The sequence below is a fragment of the Erpetoichthys calabaricus genome, chromosome 10 (genome assembly GCF_900747795.2).
Source record: "Erpetoichthys calabaricus chromosome 10, fErpCal1.3, whole genome shotgun sequence".
NCBI classification, from domain to species: domain Eukaryota; kingdom Metazoa; phylum Chordata; class Cladistia; order Polypteriformes; family Polypteridae; genus Erpetoichthys; species Erpetoichthys calabaricus.
The window spans coordinates 129,703,120-129,722,494 of NC_041403.2; the positions used below are offsets into that span (position 1 = coordinate 129,703,120).

The following is a 19,375-nucleotide window of genomic DNA, read 5'->3' on the forward strand; positions in this document are numbered from 1 at the left end:
TTATTTTATTGATTTTGTCATCATTCCATACAAATAGTCAATTTTTACAAAAAATAGGATTGAAAACAAATCAACCCTCACCTTTGTGTGAGAGAGAGAGAGAGAGCATGGCCAACAGAGTAAAACTTAAAGCTAGTAGAAATAATTAGATTTTATTTCTATTGTGGACCAAGCCTGTGTATGTTCATCTACCGTATTTTGCGCACTATAAGGCGCACTTTAAGCCTTTAATTTTCTCAAAAATCCACGGTGCGCCTTTAAATTCGGTGCGCCTTATGTGTGCACTGAGTTCCAAAATCTGTAAAAATGTTGTTGTGCATTTTAGTAAGCGCTCCGCTTGATTGACTGTCGGACCATTTCCTGCCGACATCGGACCATTTCCTGCCGACATAGGGACGTAGTACTACGTACGCTGGCAGCGATAAACCAATTGCAGAACATTACGTAAAGCCACGTACAGACGTACGCTTACCTCTGCCACGCCTACGGCAGGTAGGTATATTGTACTACTGGTGCGCTGCGAAACAACATTTGTTTGGCTAAGGACCCTGAAAATGGCATCAGAGAAGAGACATGCTTACGATGCACAATTCAAACTACAGGCTATCAGTTACGCGGTTGTAAATGGGAATCGAGCAGCAGCGAGAGAATTCAAAATCAATGAATCTATGGTTCGGAAGTGGAGGAAGCAGGAGAATGAATTGTGCCAAGTTAAAAAGACAAAACAGAGTTTCCGCGGGAACAAGGCGAGGTGGCCAGAGTTGGAAGACCAACTTGAACAATGGATTCTTGAACAAAGAGCAGCCGGGAGAAGCATCTCTACAGTCACCATTCGACTGAAGGCAATAATGATAGCACAAGACATGAAGCTCGAACACTTTCAAGGAGGTCCGTTTTGGTGCTTTCGTTTTATGAAAGGCGCCATCTCGCCATCCGCGCACGAACTACCATGGCGCAGCAACTGCCAGCGGATTACAAAGAAAAGCTGACCATCTTCCGCACCTACTGCAGCAACAAGATTACCGACAAAAAAATCCAGCCCAACCACATCACCAACATGGATGAGAGGTCCCTCTCACTTTTGACATCCCCGTGAACCATACTGTGGAGAAAAAGGGGACCAGCACGGTATCCATAAGCACCACGGGGCATGAGAAGTCGGCTTTCACTGTTGTTCTTGGTTGCCACGGCAATGGACAGAAACTACCACCTATGGTCATTTTTAAGAGGAAGACGCTGCCAAAAGAAAAGTTTCCAGCCGGAGTCATCGTTAAGGCCAATCCAAAGGGCTGGATGGACGAGGAGAAAATGAGAGAGTGGCTGAGAGAAGTGTATGTGAAGAGACCGGGCGGGTTTTTCCATGCATCACCGTCTTTGTTGATCTGCGACTCCATGCGTGCCCATATCACCGATACTGTGAAAAAACAAGTGAAGCAAATGAATACGGAGCTTGGCATCATTCCGGGAGGATTAACAAAAGAACTCCAACCGCTGGACATCGGTGCAAACAGGGCGTTCAAAGTGAAGTTGCGAGCGTCATGGGAGCGATGGATGAGAGACGGCGAACACACCTTTACTAAGACTGGGAGGCAGCGCCGGGTGAGTTACGCCACCATATGTGAATGGATTGTGGATGCCTGGGCTAAGGTGTCTGCTTCGACTGTTGTCCGAGCTTACGCGAAAGCTGGAATCATTGCTGAACAGCCACCCGGCAACGAGACTGACTCCGACAATGACGAGAGGGAACCCGGCATGTTTGATGGCGAACTTGCCCATCTGTTCAATTCAGATACAGAAGGTGAGGACTTCGATGGATTTGTGACAACAGACTGATCAAAAAACAATGTGAGTGTATTTTTAAAAACGTAGTAGAATAAGGTTTAACCAAACTCATTGTTTTGCGTCTGTTACCTTGTTTTTGCATGCGCCGAATAATACGGTGCGCCTTATGTATGGCTTGAGTACAGAAATAAGTCCCGCAATTGAGAGTGCACCTTTCAATCCAGTGCGCCTTTGAGTTCCAAATGAGGAGGTTATGGTTGAATCTAATTGCTTAAAAAATGATTTATTGCGATGTTTTGAAATAAAAAAAGAAGCTTAGGGAGGATATTCATCTTAACAACGTTAATTCTTCCAACTAGAGTGAGATGAAGGGTTGACCATCTATGCAAGTCTTGCTTAATTTTTTCCATACAGACGGCGAAATTTTGTTGATAAAGAGCTTTATGTTTACTTGTGATATTTACCCCTAGGTATTTAAACTGATCTGCTATGGTAAAAGGTAGGGTGTCCAATCTAATATTATATGCTTGTGAATTCACTGGAAAGTACTTTTATTCAAATTAATTCTGAGACCAGAGATCTTTTGAAAATCTGAAAGTGCTGTTAAAACTGCAGGCACAGTGTTTTCTGGGTCTGATATATATATATATATATATATATATATATATATATAATATATATATAATAAATAAATAAAACCATATCCTCTGCATATAGAGAAATTTTCTGTTTCAGTCCTTCTCGGATAATCCCCTTTATCTGATAAGAATTTCGACAGTGGACCACCAGTGGTGCAGTGGTGACAAGGGGCATCCTTGTCTGGTGCCACGTTCTAGTTTTTAAAGTAGTCTGAACAAATGTTAATAGACTGAAGCTTCTGGACTGGTGTACAGTAGATTGATCCATGCACAAATATTCGGGCCAAACCCAAATTTCTCCAATGCAGTGAAAAGGTAGTTCCATTCAATCATATCAAATGCTTATTGTTATCATTGGATGCAGAAAATCTCTGGGGTGTTTGACTTTGCTGGTGAATATATTACATTAAACCGGCATCAAAGATTGGAAGATAAGTGTCGGCCTTTAATAAATCCAGTTTGATCCTGTGATATTACCGAAGGCAGCACTTTCTCCATCCTTCTAGCTATAATTTTTTGAGAGTATCTTAACATCATTATTCAGAAGTGAAATTGGTCTGTATGATGCACATTGTAACAAGTTCTTATTTTGTTTAGGAAAGACGGTGATTAATGCTTGACGAAAAGTTTGAGGTAGAATTTAATTGTCTCTAGCTTTTGTAAATGTTGCCAATAAGAGGGGAGCTAGCAGAGTGGAAAATTTCTTATAAAATTCTATAGGGTCTGCTGATTTCCTGCCTTGAAGTGACTTTATAGCATCTTGTAATTCTGATAGGGTCAGAGGTTTATCCAGTTCCTCAGCACTAAAAGTATCTATTTGTGGTATCTGTAATGTATCCAGAAATGCATTAGATTGTGTGTTGTCTTCTTTAAACTCAGTAGAATATAAGGTTTTATAGTAGTCTCTAAATGTGTGCATTATATTTTTATGGTCAATGATTTCATCTCCATTAGTGTTGGTGATTACAGGGATTGCATTGCGAACTTCTTGCTTGTGGATTTGTTGATCTAAGAGCTTATTAGCTTTCTCTCCGTGTTCATAGTAATGATGTCTTGATTTATAAATAAGTTGTTCAGTTTCTTTAGTTGTCAAGATGTTGAGTTCTGTATGCAGAGCCTGCCTTTTCCTATGAAGAGCCTCACTTGCACGCCTGGCTTGTTCATCTATTCTAGTAATTTCGCTTCTTAGCTCTGACACTTTCTTGGTTTCTAATTTATTTCTGTGGAAAAGATATGAAATAATCTGTCCTCTTAAGAAGGCCTTTAGAGTTTCCCAGAGTGTTCCTGCAGAGACCTCTGAGGGTGTGTTTGTCTCAAGGAAGAAGCTAATTTGTTTGGATATAAATTCTGTACAGTTCTCGTCTGCTAATATAAGTGGGTTAAGGCGCCATCTGCGAGGTGAGTGTGGGGTGCATAATGATTTTATTTCCAAAACTAGAGGTGCATGGTCAGAGATAACAATTGTGTCATATTTACAAGATTTAAGCGTAGGCAAGAAATTATCTATAAAGAAATAATCGATTATTGTGTAGCTATGATGCACTGGTGAGTAGAACGAATATGTTCTTGAGTTTGGGTTGAAACCTCCAGGGGTCTGATAAGTTGTGGTCGGTTACAAACTGTGTAATTGTCTTTGCAGTGTTAGATGTCGTCACCCCTGTGGCAGGAGTCCTATCTAAGAGTGGATTTAAAACACAATTAAGGTCCCCAGCCATTATAATTTTGAGTGTTCACATTGGGAATGGATGCAAATAGATTTTGCATGAATTCCTTATCGACATTGGGTGCATAAACATTTATCAAAATCATTTTACAGTTAAATAAGTTGCCTATGACCATCACATCTCCCTTCAGGATCCGATACTACATCTGATACTACAAATGGGACTGTTCTGTGTATGAGAATTCCCACACCTCTAGTTTTCTTTGTAAAGCTAGAATGGAACATTTGACCAGTCCAGTCTTTTTGTAGCCGGAATTGATCCTTGCTTAGTAAGTGGGTCTCCTGTAAAAAATACTATTTTACCATTTAAGCCTGTTGGGTGAGAGCATACTGTCTTTCTCTTTAATTCGTGATTCAGGCCTTTAACATTCCAGCTCACAAAATTAACTGTCCCATCATGGAGACGTTGATTCTGAATTTTTAATGTCATTTTATAGTTTATTCATACCAAAGTTCACATAACAGACCCATCCAGACTCATCAAGAAAACAAAGCAGGTAAACTAGCATGTTGTTTATAGGTTTTAATACACATACATAATTCATATTTTTTTTCCAAGGATGCCTTGATCAACCATCACACTAATAACATTAAGAATGTTCTACCTATAAATTGTAGCACTGTGAGATTGACTGGTACCAGAAATCCAATGACTTCCTTCACAGTAGTTCATCAAACAGATACTGCTGGATATCGAAAACAAGGGTTTTTGGAGCCAGAAACAAGTACAGAATAAGTTTTTAAGAAATACAGTAGCACTTTGAGAGAGAGAAAAATAAGTGTTTCAGAATTTAAACTCAATAAATTGAAAGAAGTTCACACACAAATTAAATGTATAAAGTAATAAAATATGATTGTAGCCATTGACTGTGTGCTACAAGCTAGGCATCAAAATTCTTGTCTCATGACGAGTTTGTTTTATTTGCCTCACAGGACTAAAATGCAGTTAAAGGGCATGCACAGAATAATTTCAATAATAAAATTAAGATCTTAGCCTTTTACTTTTACAGAGACAAATCGAGCACACCTACCAAAGGTCCTTGTCCTATTTGCCAAATGCTGTTCTGTACAGGGGTAGCAGCTGGGGGATGTGCTTTTCCTATTTGATGTGCACCAGTTTTGGAAAGCAAAGCCAGAATAATTATCAAGCGGACGTTCTACTCTAAAACCATGTTTCTTCTTGGAGGCTGAAACCAGGTTACATGTTATTTGCATGTTAATATGGCTCCTCCTATTGCGGAGTGCACAAAGCAGTTCAAACTGTGTTTTCTGAGAAAAAGGAGAAGCTCTAATTTTTGTCTGAATAACCTGTTTTTAAAAATCACGCGTTTAACAGTGGGCATATTTGAAAGTGTACACTTAGGGTTTCTGATTGTTTTTTCCTAGTTATAAAGGAGCATTGAGTTATTAATGAAAATAGAAGGCAGAGTGTCATTAGAACATTAGAATACTCTAGACGAGAACAGGCCATTCAGCCCAACAAAGCTCGCCAGTACTATCCACTTATTTCTTCCAAGAAAACATCAAGTCGAGTTTTGAAAGACCCTAACGTCTTACTGTCTACCACACTACTTGGTAGCTTATTCCAAGTTTCTATCGTTCTTTGTGTAAAGAAAAAGTTCCTAATGTTTGTGCGAAATTTACCCTTAACAAGTTTCCAACTGTGTCCCCGTGTTCTTGATGAACTCATTTTAAAATAACAGTCTCGATCCACTGCACTAATTCCCTTAATAATTTTAAACACTTCAATCATGTCACCTCTTAATCTTCTTTTGCTTAACTCTTTTAGGGCTAATTTTTTTTTTGTTTCTTTTCTCCCAGGGCTGAATATTTTTCCAAAAACTAACATTTTTTAAAAAAGAACACAAAGCAATTGTTTAACATATCAAATCAACAAAAAATATTTACTTTTGACAAATGTTACTGTCTTGCATGTTGTATGAGCCTGCATACTCTATGATTTCACATACATATCACATACATTTTACACAGCAAAGTATGATCTCGCTCAAAGCAGCCAATTTCAGTCATTGCCACATTGCACTCCTTACAATATGTGTTGTTTTGATGCCTATTTTTCAATTGTCTGTTGCTGCATTTTCTAACATATATTGTTAGTGTGTACTGTAGAGAGACAAGTCACCCATTTGCCATCGTGCCATGCCACTGCCACCAAGTTTTCTGCCTGCATGAAAACCGTATTGTCACCTCTTCATCTTCTGAAACTTTATGAACTTTATGTATGGCATTATAGCCTGGCTCACCCCATGGGATTTGCTTCTGTTTATTACAGAAGTGAATAAAACTTTGCAGCAGCACATACCTAAGCCACCAGGGGACAAAACACGTTTGGACCAATGCTCCCTGAAGTTATATCACCAGTTCTGTCCCATCTCTATTTGTAATGCCACAGCGTGCTTCATCTCGTCTTTCGTTGTGGGTTTCCACTTTGAAAAACGAGACTGCGATGCAAACGCAGCCCGCGATTCAAAAAAAATCTCTGCCTACCTGTTTGTCTCGTCTGACAGTAGCTGAAAAGCAGCATCAGGAGAGAGCAGCCTGAAGTACAGCAGCTGGTGATCTGTCGTGTCCAAAAGCAAGCCATGCCGTCTTGTAAACTCCGGTAGCCAGATCGGCTCTCAACGGATCAATGTATGTGTATTTATCCCATGCGAACCTTGCCGTAGATGCAAGGTCTGCGCGAAGGCACTCAACTGGCAGCAGATCCGCTGGCGCGGCATCGGCTGGTGTCTGATCAGCTGATGCCTGCTTCTAACTCTCTTGCGCGATCTCCTGATCACTGCCAATAAAGTCTGATTCTGAAAAATCAAGAGTCCGACTCCGCGATAATGCGCAAAACAGCGTCTGCCAAATGTTTTCTTTTCTGCACTTGCTTCGCTGCCTTTTCACGTCGGTGCCATCTTGCCTTTGTTTACATTTTGCAACTCACGCACACGCAATGTTTATTTGCAGAGTCAACGAGTCTAGCATTCCTCCAAGCACAGAGGGAATGCCTGTGACGTGACAGTGAGATTTGTCGCCATTAACAGCTGATTGTCACCCTCTATCCCTGGATGTCGACTTTTGTCGACATTCGCCTTCAACCCCTCCTGTCGACAAAAGTCGACATCCGCCCTAAAAGAGTTAAACTGTAAAGGCTCAGCTCTTTTAATCTTTCCTCATAATTCAACCCCTGTGGCCCTGGAATCAGCCTAGTCGCTCTTCTCTGGACCTTTTCTAGCGCTGCTATGTCCTTTTTGTAGCCTGGAGACCAAAACTGCACACAGTACACAAGATGAGGCCTCACCAGTGCATTATAAAGGTTGAGCATAACCTCCTTGGACTTGTACTCCACACATCGCGCTATATATCCTAACATTCTGTTAGCCTTCTTAATGGCTTCTGAACACTGTCGGGAAGTCGATAGCTTAGAGTCCACTATGACTCCTAAATCCTTCCCATAAGGTGTACTCTCGATTTTCCGACCGCCCATTGTGTATTCAAACCTAACGTTTTTACTTCCAATGTGCAATACTTTACATTTACTGACATTAAATTTCATCTGCCACAAATCTGCCCAAGCCTGTATGCTATCCAGGTCCTTCTGTAATGATAATGGATTCCAAATTATCTGCTAATCCACCTATCTTGGTATCATCTGCAAACTTAACCAGCTTGTTACTTATATTACTATCTAAATATCTATCTATCTATCTAAATCATTTATATATATATATATATATATATATATATATATATATATATATATATATATATATATATATATTAAAAATAGCAGCGGCCCTAGCATTGACCCCTGTGGAACACCACTCTTAACATCAGCCAGTTCTGATGAGGTTCCTCGCACCATCACCCTCTGCTTCCCGTGTCTGAGCCAATTCTGCACCCATCTACAAACATCACCCTGAACTCCCACCTCTTTTAATTTGATGCCCAACCTCTCATGTGGCACCTTATCAAATGCTTTCTGAAAGTCCAGATAAATAATATCATAAGCTCCACTTTGATCGTATCCTTTTGTTGCCTCCTCATAGAATTCCAGCATGTTAGTAAAACACGACCTCCCTTTTCTGAACCCATGCTGACTGCTTAGAATAACTCCTGTCCTTGCCAGGTGTTGCTCGATCTTATCCTTAATAATTCCTTCTATTAATTTTCCTGTGATGCATGTTAAGCTTACTGGCCTATAGTTGCTTGGATCTGCCGTCACCCTTTTTATATAATGGGATGATATTTGCCATTTTCCAGTCCTTCGGAATCTCTCCAGTGCGCAGTGACTTCCTAAGAATATACGTCAAGGGTTTATATTTGTACTCACTAGCCTCCTTAAGAACATGAGGATAAATATTATCTGGTCCTGGTGATTTGATGATTTGGTGTCGATAAAGTTGCTTAATATTGTCAATGATGCCTCATGTTCCAGGAAGATTAACATCACCAAAAATCAGGGAACTGGTCATTGACATTTTCAGTGGACCAAAGAGCTTCTACACCCAGTCACTGTTCTATTGTTGGATGTGGAGGTGGTGCACAGCTACAAGTACTTGGGCGCCCACATCAGTGATAGGCTGGATTGGTCTCATAACAAGAGCCATTAGATTAAATTGATTTTCTGGCTGTATACGTCCTCATCTGCTAGGTTCATCCCTTGGTTATGTTACAGATGGTGTCATGTTCAAGAGGCTCTCTAGAGCAACTGGGAGTGTGGAGCCAACCCACACTATCACATTTTTGGGCAGCAGTGGGATTAGCTGGGGCGGTGAGGACTGAAGTTTCGAAGAAGGAAACAGCAAGTGGGAAAGGAGTCTGACTCTTTAACACTAGAATTACCAGAGCCAACGAAAAAATTCGTAAATCCGGCCCACCTTAAATCCCTTCATATCTCTCCGTCAAACTCTTTTGTCTTGTAAATGTGTCGATAAGCCCAAGAAGCCTGCTATATCATCCCCCCACTGCCTCAGAATGGGTAAGAAGTTCTCCCAGTTCCTGCCTTGATTGATTATCTGGGAGTGAGCTACCCAGAATTGTAAGGGGAAATGATTTGATGTGTGTTTTGTGTCTTTTGTAAACACACAGTTAAAACAAACGTTTTTCATGTTTTAGTAATAAATGACAAAATATAGACATGAACTGAATAATGTGTGAAGGCTGATGGCCAAATATCAAATAAACACTTTCACAAAAGGTGCAAGTACAATACGACAGCTTCCGTGGTGCAGTGGTTAGATCTGCCGGCTTATAATCCAAAAGTTGCGAGTTCAAAACCAGCTCCCCCGCAAATTTACCGTTTTGAGTAGTGAGCTACTCTTATTGTTAATATTATACAATAAAAACATGCATTTGATTTGTGTCTGTAACAGCCGGTGTAAATTTATAGCACTTGTAAAAGTTAGGTTTTTTTTTTTTTTTTTTTCATTTTTATTCTCTGTCACAATCACGATACAACACCCCCCCAAACCCCCGCCCCAGATCTGATGTTGTTACTTTTTAACAGAAACTAGGAGTAACTGTAGATGTGAGTGGTGTTTTGAGACAATGGAACTGGAAATTCTCTGATCTGGAGGGAGAAAAGCTGACACACAAACGCTGTTGAATCTGCCTGCTTCGTATCACACCATCACTTGAAAACTAACAGATCAGAAGGGGGTGGGGGTGGATTGGCGAGAGAGAGCGTGAACGTGACTGAGAGAATAAAACTGAAAAAAAAAAAAAACTTTTAGAAATACCATACATTTGCAGCTGATCTGACACAGTTTGTTTTCAAATAATATTGCATTAGCTCACATTAGTTTTCTGATTGGTACTATTCAGGTCATAAAATGATTTCTTCAAAATGTCACATATATTTGTCTTTCTTTTTTGCCTGATGGTGTGTTGACATTGTTCATCAGAAGGCATGAGCTTATTCAGTGCGAGTAGGAGCACATAGGTGGCCGGTTGCTGTGTGCTATAACACGCTTGACTTGGCGGTGATCAACGCACACATTGTACAAGGCATGCATGGGGGCCACTGAGAAAAGAAGAGTGTTCATGGCTCACCTTGAAGAGGAGCTTTGTTGTCGCTTCTTACAAGAAAAGGCAATGGATTAAGCAAAAGAGGATGCAACATCAACAAGCTTCTGTTCCAAGACTTGCAGCTTCCCCAGCCCCTTCATTGTAATAGTAACCACAACACAGAGATAAATGTGTACATTGCAACAGGTACACATGTCGTAAATGTAGAAAGGACGGTCCTTGGGGGTGTGTGAACTGTTAACATTTGAATCTGATGATTGCATATAGCGCTGAACTGACCTCTCTGTACTATTCTTACCTCTGCATGTCGTGGAGTACAAAAGAAACAGTACCATGCACCAAAATATGGAGACTGCATGGGCAAGACTGGGGGGGGGGGGGGGGAACTGCGGTCACTGATTACAAGCGTAAGAAGGCATGCGAATGAATATGAATAATATGAATAATGTTGCATCAGTGCCACGATGTTTTCCGTAATGTTCTATGCAGGTCATAAAATGAGTTATTCCAAATATATATATCTATGTCTGTTTTTTTGGCAGTGCGGCTTTGACATCATAGACCATAAGGTGCATACTAATTCAGTGTGAGCAGGAACACTCAATAAAACTGAATAAAAAAAATTTCAAGTGACGGTGAGATACAAAACGGGCAGATTCAACACAGTTTGTGTGTCAGCTTTTATCCCTTCAGATCAGAGAATTTCCAATTCCATTTTCTCAAAACACCACTCACATCTACAGTTATTCCCAGCTTCAGATACAAAGTAACCTTGTCAGATCTGGGGTGGGGATGGTTGTTGTATTGTGATCGTGACTGAGAGAATAAAAGTGAAAAAAACGCTAACTTTTACAAGTGTTATAAATTTACACCGGCTGTTACAGACACAAATAAAATGTATGTTTTTATTGTATATCTGTACTAAGTAGGTTTAATTTCGAAATTCTACGCGTAACAGTCGACAACGTCTGCCATGTTAAACTTTATTTATGGCCCCATCTTCACGAAATTTGGTAGGCGGCTTCCATGCACTAACCGATGTACTAGTGCTGGGCGGTATACCGGTTCATACCGAAAACCGTTTTTTATTTTTTTTATGATATGGATTTTTCTTATACCGCAACACCGGTTTAAATTGCCTAAACGACGTTCGGAACGTGGTGCAGCGGGAAATTGTTCAAGTGGGGACCTTTTTTACTGCTACAACGCTAAACACAGATTTGTTGAACTAGGGCTCTTTTTCACTGCTACACCACCATATAGTGGGCGGTAGCAAAGGTATGCCGTGCGGTGAAAATGGACAGAGAGCCGAAAAAAAGCAGTCATGTCTGTCGCCTGGAGATGCTTTAGTTTTAAAAGGTCAGATGTGTAAATACTGTTTCTATTCTACTGGATAATACTGCAAGCCAAGTTGTACTTGTTTTTGTACTTGCTAGTGTATGTTTTGCTTGTATTGATCCTGCGATGTGGTGGCGACTCGTTCATAGATGGGCGCAACTCTGAATGGATGGCATAATTAAAGTTCTGAACACTCCGTCGGCTAAGTTAATAATTAGTTTTAATATCACAAAGACATTTATCTGTGCGGTGATTGCTGCAGGCACCTGCTCTTAGTGCGGAGGAAGTCAGTTTAAGAAGTGTAGTGATTAACGACTGGGTCGGGGAACACTTAACACAAAGTATTTGATGTGCTGCGTTAACTTGTGCCGGGGTTTGAGAAAATCTAGTAAATTAAACATTGATTATAGGATGAAGTTTAGTTTACAACATTCTACTTCAATTAAAAAATAAACTATGAGAATAAAGTGGAAATGTCGACTTTAATCTTGACATATAGTTTGTTTTTTTTCTTCCGTGTCCATATTTTTTTTTCTTCACAGTGGCCCTAATGCACTTCCATAGGGCTATACCACAAACAGCATTATAAATGCAAGTTGCAGTTTTTATTATTTATGTATACAGTGATCCCTCGCTATATCGCGCTTCGCCTTTCACGGCTTCACTCCATCGCGGATTTTATATGTAAGCATATTTAAATATATATCGCGGATTTTTCGCTGCTTCGCGGGTTTCTGCGGACAATGGGTCTTTTAATTTCTGGTACATGCTTCCTCAGTTGGTTTACCCAGTTGATTTCATACAAGGGACGCTATTGGCAGATGGCTGAGAAGCTACCCAGCTTACTTTTCTGTCTCTCTCTCTCTCTCTCTCTCTCTCTCTCTCTCTCTCGCACTGACTTTTTCTGATCCTGACGTAGGGGGTGTGAGCAGGGGGGCTGTTCGCACACCTAGACGATACGGACGCTCGTCTAAAAATGCTGAAAGATTGTCTTCACGTTGGCTATCTTTTGTGCAGCTGCTTCGTGAAGCGACATGCTGCCCGGTGCTTCGCATACTTAAAAGCACGAAGGGCACGTATTGATTTTTTTATCTCTCTCTCTCTCTCTCTCTCTCTCTCTGTCTGCTCCTGACGGAGGGGGTGTGAGCTGCCACCTTCAACAGCTTTGTGCCCCGGTGCTTCGCATACTTAAAAAGCCAAACAGCCCTATTGATTTGTTTGCTCCTTTGAAGAGGAAGATATGTTTGCATTCTTTTAATTGTGAGACAGAACTGTCATCTCTGTCTTGTCATGGAGCACAGTTTAAACTTTTGAAAAAGAGACAAATGTTTGTTTGCAGTGTTTGAATAACGTTCCTGTCTCTCTACAACCTCCTGTGTTTCTGCGCAAATCTGTGACCCAAGCATGACAATATAAAAATAACCATATAAACATATGGTTTCTACTTCGCGGATTTTCTTATTTCGCGGGTGGCTCTGGAACGCAACCCCCGCGATGGAGGAGGGATTACTGTATAGCTTAGCTTGAAGCAAGGTCCATATTAATGCAGTTTGCCTAAATGATGTTACAGTTGGTAAGATGTCATCACCAAGTTGCACTTGTTTTATTTTATTTTAATTTGGTGAATACTGTGTAATGCACCTGGGCTTGAAGCCTTGAAGTAATTGTGCAACTATCAGTAAGACTACTATTATTTATTTTATTGTTATTATTTGTTTAAATATTATGCAGTTTAATGATGGTAAAATTGTTTAAAAAGTCACTTTAACGTGTCAGTGGACAGAGATTGTTAACATTAACAAAGTGTAGTTGGTTTACAAAAAATATTTACTATTTATTCCTTTTCTAAGACGTGTTCAGTGCAATCCAACTTTTGACAAACACCTCTGGATATTTTACTACGTCTAAATGCCTCTTTGGATGGTTGAAAATATGTTGTCAAAATCATAGTTTAAGCTTTTGCAAAATTTGTTCAATTAAAGGTTCTATATTTTGACTGCATCTGTCATGCAATGTGATTCCTTCTCTTTAGTGCCACCCCCTTGAAAACTATCACTTTATGGGGCCATGCAAACCTGGATTAATACTTGTGTGCACATTAAAATGTCTTTTTGTACGATGTACAATTCTCATAACAGTCTAATAGGTTATTCTTAGCCAGTCTACTGCAGTAATTGCAGTGGAAAATGTGGTTAACATCCACTCATGCATGGGGGAAAAAATACTGTCTAATACCGTGAAACCGGCAGAATTTAGAAAAATACCGTGATATAGAATTTTGGTCATACCACCCACCTCTACGATGTACGTACTTAATTCGGTGGTATGACACCACTGTCGGCCGCCATATTGAACTTTCCAACGGTCTTTGTTAGTTATGGGCCAATCTTCAAGAAATTTGGTACGCGGGTTCCCAACGCTAACTGAATCCTACTTACATACATATATACGTCCATAGCCATCAGCTCGATCGCTGTGTGAGGCAGTGTTGGGTCCCCCATCCCCACGCCTACCACGTAGTTGGCTGCCTGCCTATATAAGGCCGTCCGTCGCTCCGGTCTCTTCATTCCCTTCCTTGCTTTGCCACGGTATTCACATCTCCCTGCTGATAACTGCAGCCTTTTTATTTAATCTACGGCTTCTCCGCTGTTTTATTGTTCGTTTATTACGATTATAGTTATTGTTGTAGGTGTTTTAGACTTAGTTTACATTGTTCAGGTACCCATTTCCTTTATCGTTCCAACCGTACCCCCATTAACATGTCTATCGAGTTGATCACTATCGATCAAAGAACTGTCACTTACCGAGTGGTTTCCATGCCCGGAGATGGCGACTGCCTTTTCCATTCTCTGTGTCACATATTGCACGGCCATATCAGGCTCACTCTTGATATCCGGAGGAACATTGTGTCTTATGTTTTGAATGACTGGGACAGGTTCAAGGTGTGGACTGATGATGGTACAGGAGATAATTATACTACACAGGAGCACTATAAGAGTGAAATGCTTAAGCCCTTCACCTATGATTCTGCATGTGAGTTGATGGCTGCCGCTGAATTGTTCGGTTGTCGCTTTCAAGTGTACCGAAATGGCCAAATATTTTACACCTTTGGACAACTGCCAATGCCTCTTAAACATTTTAGATTCACAGGTGACGATTTGAGTAGTGGACACTTTGATGTTTATGAATGTTTAAACTCAAAAAAGGGGGGGGGGGATGGTATAGCAGGCTTCTTGGGCTTATCGACACATTTACAAGACAAAAGAGGTTGACGGAGAGGTACAATGGGATTTAAAGTGGGCTGGATTTACGAATTTTTCGGTGGTTCTGGTAATTCTAGTGATAAAAAGAACCCACAAACTCATGCCAGTGGATTACGTTTTTAGAACTGAACTTGTTATTGGACATTTATTTATTGCTTGATTGTTTTATTTTGTTTTAAAGTTTTTCTTTTAATGTCCTGTTTTTCAAATGGGGGCTTGGTATTTTTTTAGTGGTTTTATTGCTTTTAGTTCAGTGTGGGGACACGCTGCAGACCTGACCCACCAGTTGCACAGGATTGATTGAATTGTGTACCTTTCCTGTGCATCTGCATGCTTAAAGGGATGGAGGTATGTTGTATAGTGGGTCTGCCCCTTAACGTTTTAGTGGCCCGTTTTTAAATAAGTTGAATGGCTGACTAGATAATTGTGGTGAGATGCACCTCTTTATGAGGGTGCTGTCTGATAATTGCTTCGTCAGCTTTCTGCGGTGTGTGACTGAGGTGCTGTGCTCATTGAGACATATACAGAAGAGCCAGCATGGGAATAAAGGGGGGATGAAAGGAGAAAATAGATTGGCCAGTGAGAAAGAAGGGAGGACAGACACAAAGGAGGTTTAAGAATAACTTTGGGGGGCGGGCAAAAAAGGGGCAGAAATGGAGGTAGACTGCCCATGCTGAAATGAGTGAGGCAGGTGGTCGAATGTGAGTCTCAGGGCGGTAGGAACCAGAGGCAATGGAAGGGGCGCTCCTACTAAGTGTTTGTTTGCCTTTGAGTAGGAGCAGCCCAATATGCGGTGTTCACATGGACGAAGAGGGACTGGCGATGAGGTATGCATGTGGCTTAGCTGGCGCCCTAGGATTGCAGAAGGCCAGGCAACAGGCACCTTAGCCAGGATTTGCAGATTTACTACACCAGTTGGCGGGCGAAGAAAGCATTGGAGCTCATTTTTTTTTCATTGACTCTCTGGTTTTAACCTCCAATTTTAATGTATGTTTATCATATTTTAACGTTCATCCTGTTTTTATGGATTTATATATTGACTTTTGGAGCACTGCACTGTTTTGGACACTGTTTTGTTGGATTTTAAATAAAGCACTTTGGCATCTTTATGCACCTACCCTTTGCTATGCATATTTGTTTATCATCTGCTGGCTCAGCCCTCGGCTGTGTTGCAGATGTTGGCGGGTTCAACAGGCTCCCGAATGCTATGGGGAATGTGGAGCTGGCCTGCACCATCACAGACTCCTTTATACCTATGGTAATATGCCTTTATAATGCCTTACTGTGTCTGCTCTATTTAGCTTTAGCCAAGTCAGAGGTTTTCTTTCTTTTTATTAATTCTGGTAGATATTTGTTTTAGATTTTTACAAACTCTCGAATTTCCTATTAGGGACAAATAGGTTCTGTGTATTTATGTCTGAAATTACATGCAGCACAACTTAGCTCACATTTTGCATATTAGTTTTATTTGATAAGTTAGCCTAGGGCAGGGGTCTCCAACCTTTTTTCCCCTGAGAGCTACTTTTACAAAATGAAAATGGCAGAGAGCTACTCATGTTTTCTAACTTTAATTCTCATAGCTTATTTCAACCCAAACTGAATGAGCTTGTTCTGCCTGAAATGATGGTGTCCACAACTCTAATTTTGCATTAAAACATCACAAAAAATATTTAGTTCATCTGCAAGTGCATTTTGTATGTCTGTGTGCATTTTCTAGTGTATCTCACACTATTGAATGAAAATATGAATGCTGCCAAAACAATGCAATTACAAATATACAGATATTACTTATTCATTTGTTATTTTGTTACATGTCACGGTTTCACTTCACAAGAGTATTCACATGTCCAGTTGCATGTGTGATGTGTTTTTTAGTTAGTGAGATGACTGGCACTGCATGAAGTCAACAAGAGGTGTATATTGGAGTGTAGCCATTTAGGTTCAATCTTTTGGTGTCATTTAAATGTTCATCTGTCAGTCTTGTTCTGAACTTTGAGTTCATGACATTCATGTCAGAAAAAGCAGACTCAGAGAGGTATGTAGACCCAAACAAAGCAGACATTTTCAGAGCTGCTTGGTGAAGATTTTTATAGTTATCTGGCTCTACTAAGCTCCTCAAATGCTGAGAATGCTGTTGAGACTTCAACTGCACATTATTTTGAAGGTTTACTAATATATAAAATCCAGTGTCTCTCAGTCTATATGTATGTCTGTCTGCTTTTCACGAGAACTACTTAATGGATGTAGATCGGGTTTTTTTCTATAACTTGCTTGAACTTTCCGGTTAAATTTGTGACTTCTCTTATTTTGCTTTGTATCATAGTTTGCTTACGATACTGATTTATTAGCGCAAATCTGAGTGAGATGCAGAGGATAGGGGGGGCGGGGCCCTCCTCACTCACGCTGCAGCCTTGGGGCGTTTTCCTTACCCCCGCTTAGCTAGCGAACGAGAGAACAATTGAATTCAACTTTGTTTGATATTTAAAATGATGAGTTTGAGTCCAGATATTCTCTTTGTGTATGCCACATTGAAAAGATAGATTGCAATTCAGATTGTGGATCATGATTTTGTGTTAAAAGGATTGTGATATGATTTTTTGGGAAGATCGCCCACCCTTAATTTGACTAATCAAGTTTTCAAATTTATGTAGGATTCATTAACCCTTTGGCAAGCTACCGGTTGCACGCAAGCAACCCCTGGCCTAGGGTTTATGCTAGTTAAAGTACAGAACTGAATATGTCCATCTTTGTTTAAATAAAACATTTCAGCATTTTGGACTTAATTTAAGCAGTATCTTGAGATATAAGATGATATAACGCACATCATGCTATATTTACATTTTCTTGACCATTGTATAATTTAAATAAACATAAATGCAAAACTTTGCATGTGGAAAAAGTATGTCCTCAAACACCTAAAATTAGAATCGGGTGCAGATGATCAGAATGTCATTAGAGAGAATCTTATTTAAACCTCAGACATTTATATTGATTTGCATTTTGTTGTTGAAGTGTAGATTGAAGGAGCTATCTCATGCCTTGACAAAGAAGATTATAGATGAGTCTGGGAATGGAATTAGAAAGATCTTGTAGAGAGTAGAAATTAGCACTCCATTGTCCAGAAAATCATCTATAAGTGGAGAAGATTTCAAACTACTGCCAACTTAACATACACCAGGCCACCCCTAGGTGTTCAGCCTGACAGCAGAATACAAGACGCTGAAGGAAGACTCCTACGAACTTCAGAATTTCATTACAAGATCAACAGGTAGCTTTTGCCACTCTTGGTGTCAAAATACATGAATCAACCATTAGATAGTGGCTGCACAAAGTAGATCTTTATTGGAGGTGTGCCAAGAGGAAGACTTTGCTGTCCAGAAAGAACATCAGGGTAAGATTAGAGTTTGCCTATGAACCCCTGGGCAATAATCAAGACTTCTGGAACAGTGAGCTCTGGACAAACAAGGCAAAGAAACAGCTTTTTAGCCACGGTACCAGGAGATGTGTTTGGTAATAACCAAAGACTACATTTGACCAGACAAACCCAATAACAAATGTAGAGCATGGTTATGGAAATGTTATGGTTTGGGGCTGCTTTTCTGCATCAGTGCCTTGACCGTTCACCATCATAGCATCCACAATAAATTCCACATTGTACCAGGGGGTACTTGAGGATAATGTGAGACCATCTTTCAAAAGATTGGATTTCAACTGAAAGTGAACCTTGCAACCTAACAATGACCCTAAACATATCTCAATCCGTCAAGGCATGGCTGAAAAGAAAGAAAGGAGGGTTCTGCAATGACAAATCTGAATCACTTTGCAATGCTGTTAGGGGTATTTAAAACAGGCTGTGCGTGTAGGACACCACTCAAACAGGTTTAGATGCCATTGACCACTGTGTTCTGCTACACAACATGGAAAGTTTTGATAGTTTCTTGATCAGTTTTTCTTGTAAGGCTTAGTTCAGACTTCCCACATTTCAGTATGAACAGAGTTTTAACGACAAGACATTCTTAAGTTTGATACGATCTTTCTCTCTCAGGGCTCAGCACTAAATGGTTTCACTTTAGAAGGTGTCACATGGAAAGAGTTAGAAAGCATTTTTGCTTTTGTTTTAATGTTGATGATTGATGGTTATATCTTCAAACCAAGCAATACTCCTCCTCTTATTGCTTACCCCCTTCTGTTTATGTTCTTGTTATCCTGCTGTGGCACATGTGCCACTGTTATTTTGTCATGCTGTTCTTCCTGTCCTGCTAAAATGACAGCAGGATCAATAAATCCAGATGTGCAAATATTTACTTTTCTTATTAGACTGGCTTCAACATATTGTTTTTTTTCTTGATCTGTTTTGTTCTATAAAGGGATTAATTACTATTTTGAATATAAATATTTGTATATTAAGAGTGTTTCTTTCATTCCTAATAGCTGAGTGATGCCATTAGTATAATTGGGCGGGAAGATTTTCCTCAGAAATGGCCAGATCTTCTGACTGAAATGGTAACACGATTTCAGAGTGGTGACTTTCACATCATCAATGGAGTCTTAAGGACAGCACATTCACTCTTCAAAAGGTATTTATTCTTTATTAC

The 19,375-nt window shown here is 40.1% G+C and overlaps 1 protein-coding gene across 1 annotated transcript in view; it reads left to right on the plus strand.

The window, feature by feature from the left end:
- Positions 1-19,375, plus strand: part of cse1l (CSE1 chromosome segregation 1-like (yeast)) — a 267,035-nt gene that overhangs the window by 111,672 nt on the left and 135,988 nt on the right. Inside the window, exon 5 of the mRNA XM_051932995.1 lies at positions 19,212-19,357. Coding sequence (XP_051788955.1) covers positions 19,212-19,357 — 146 coding nt within the window. The remainder of the gene's footprint in view (positions 1-19,211; positions 19,358-19,375) is intronic.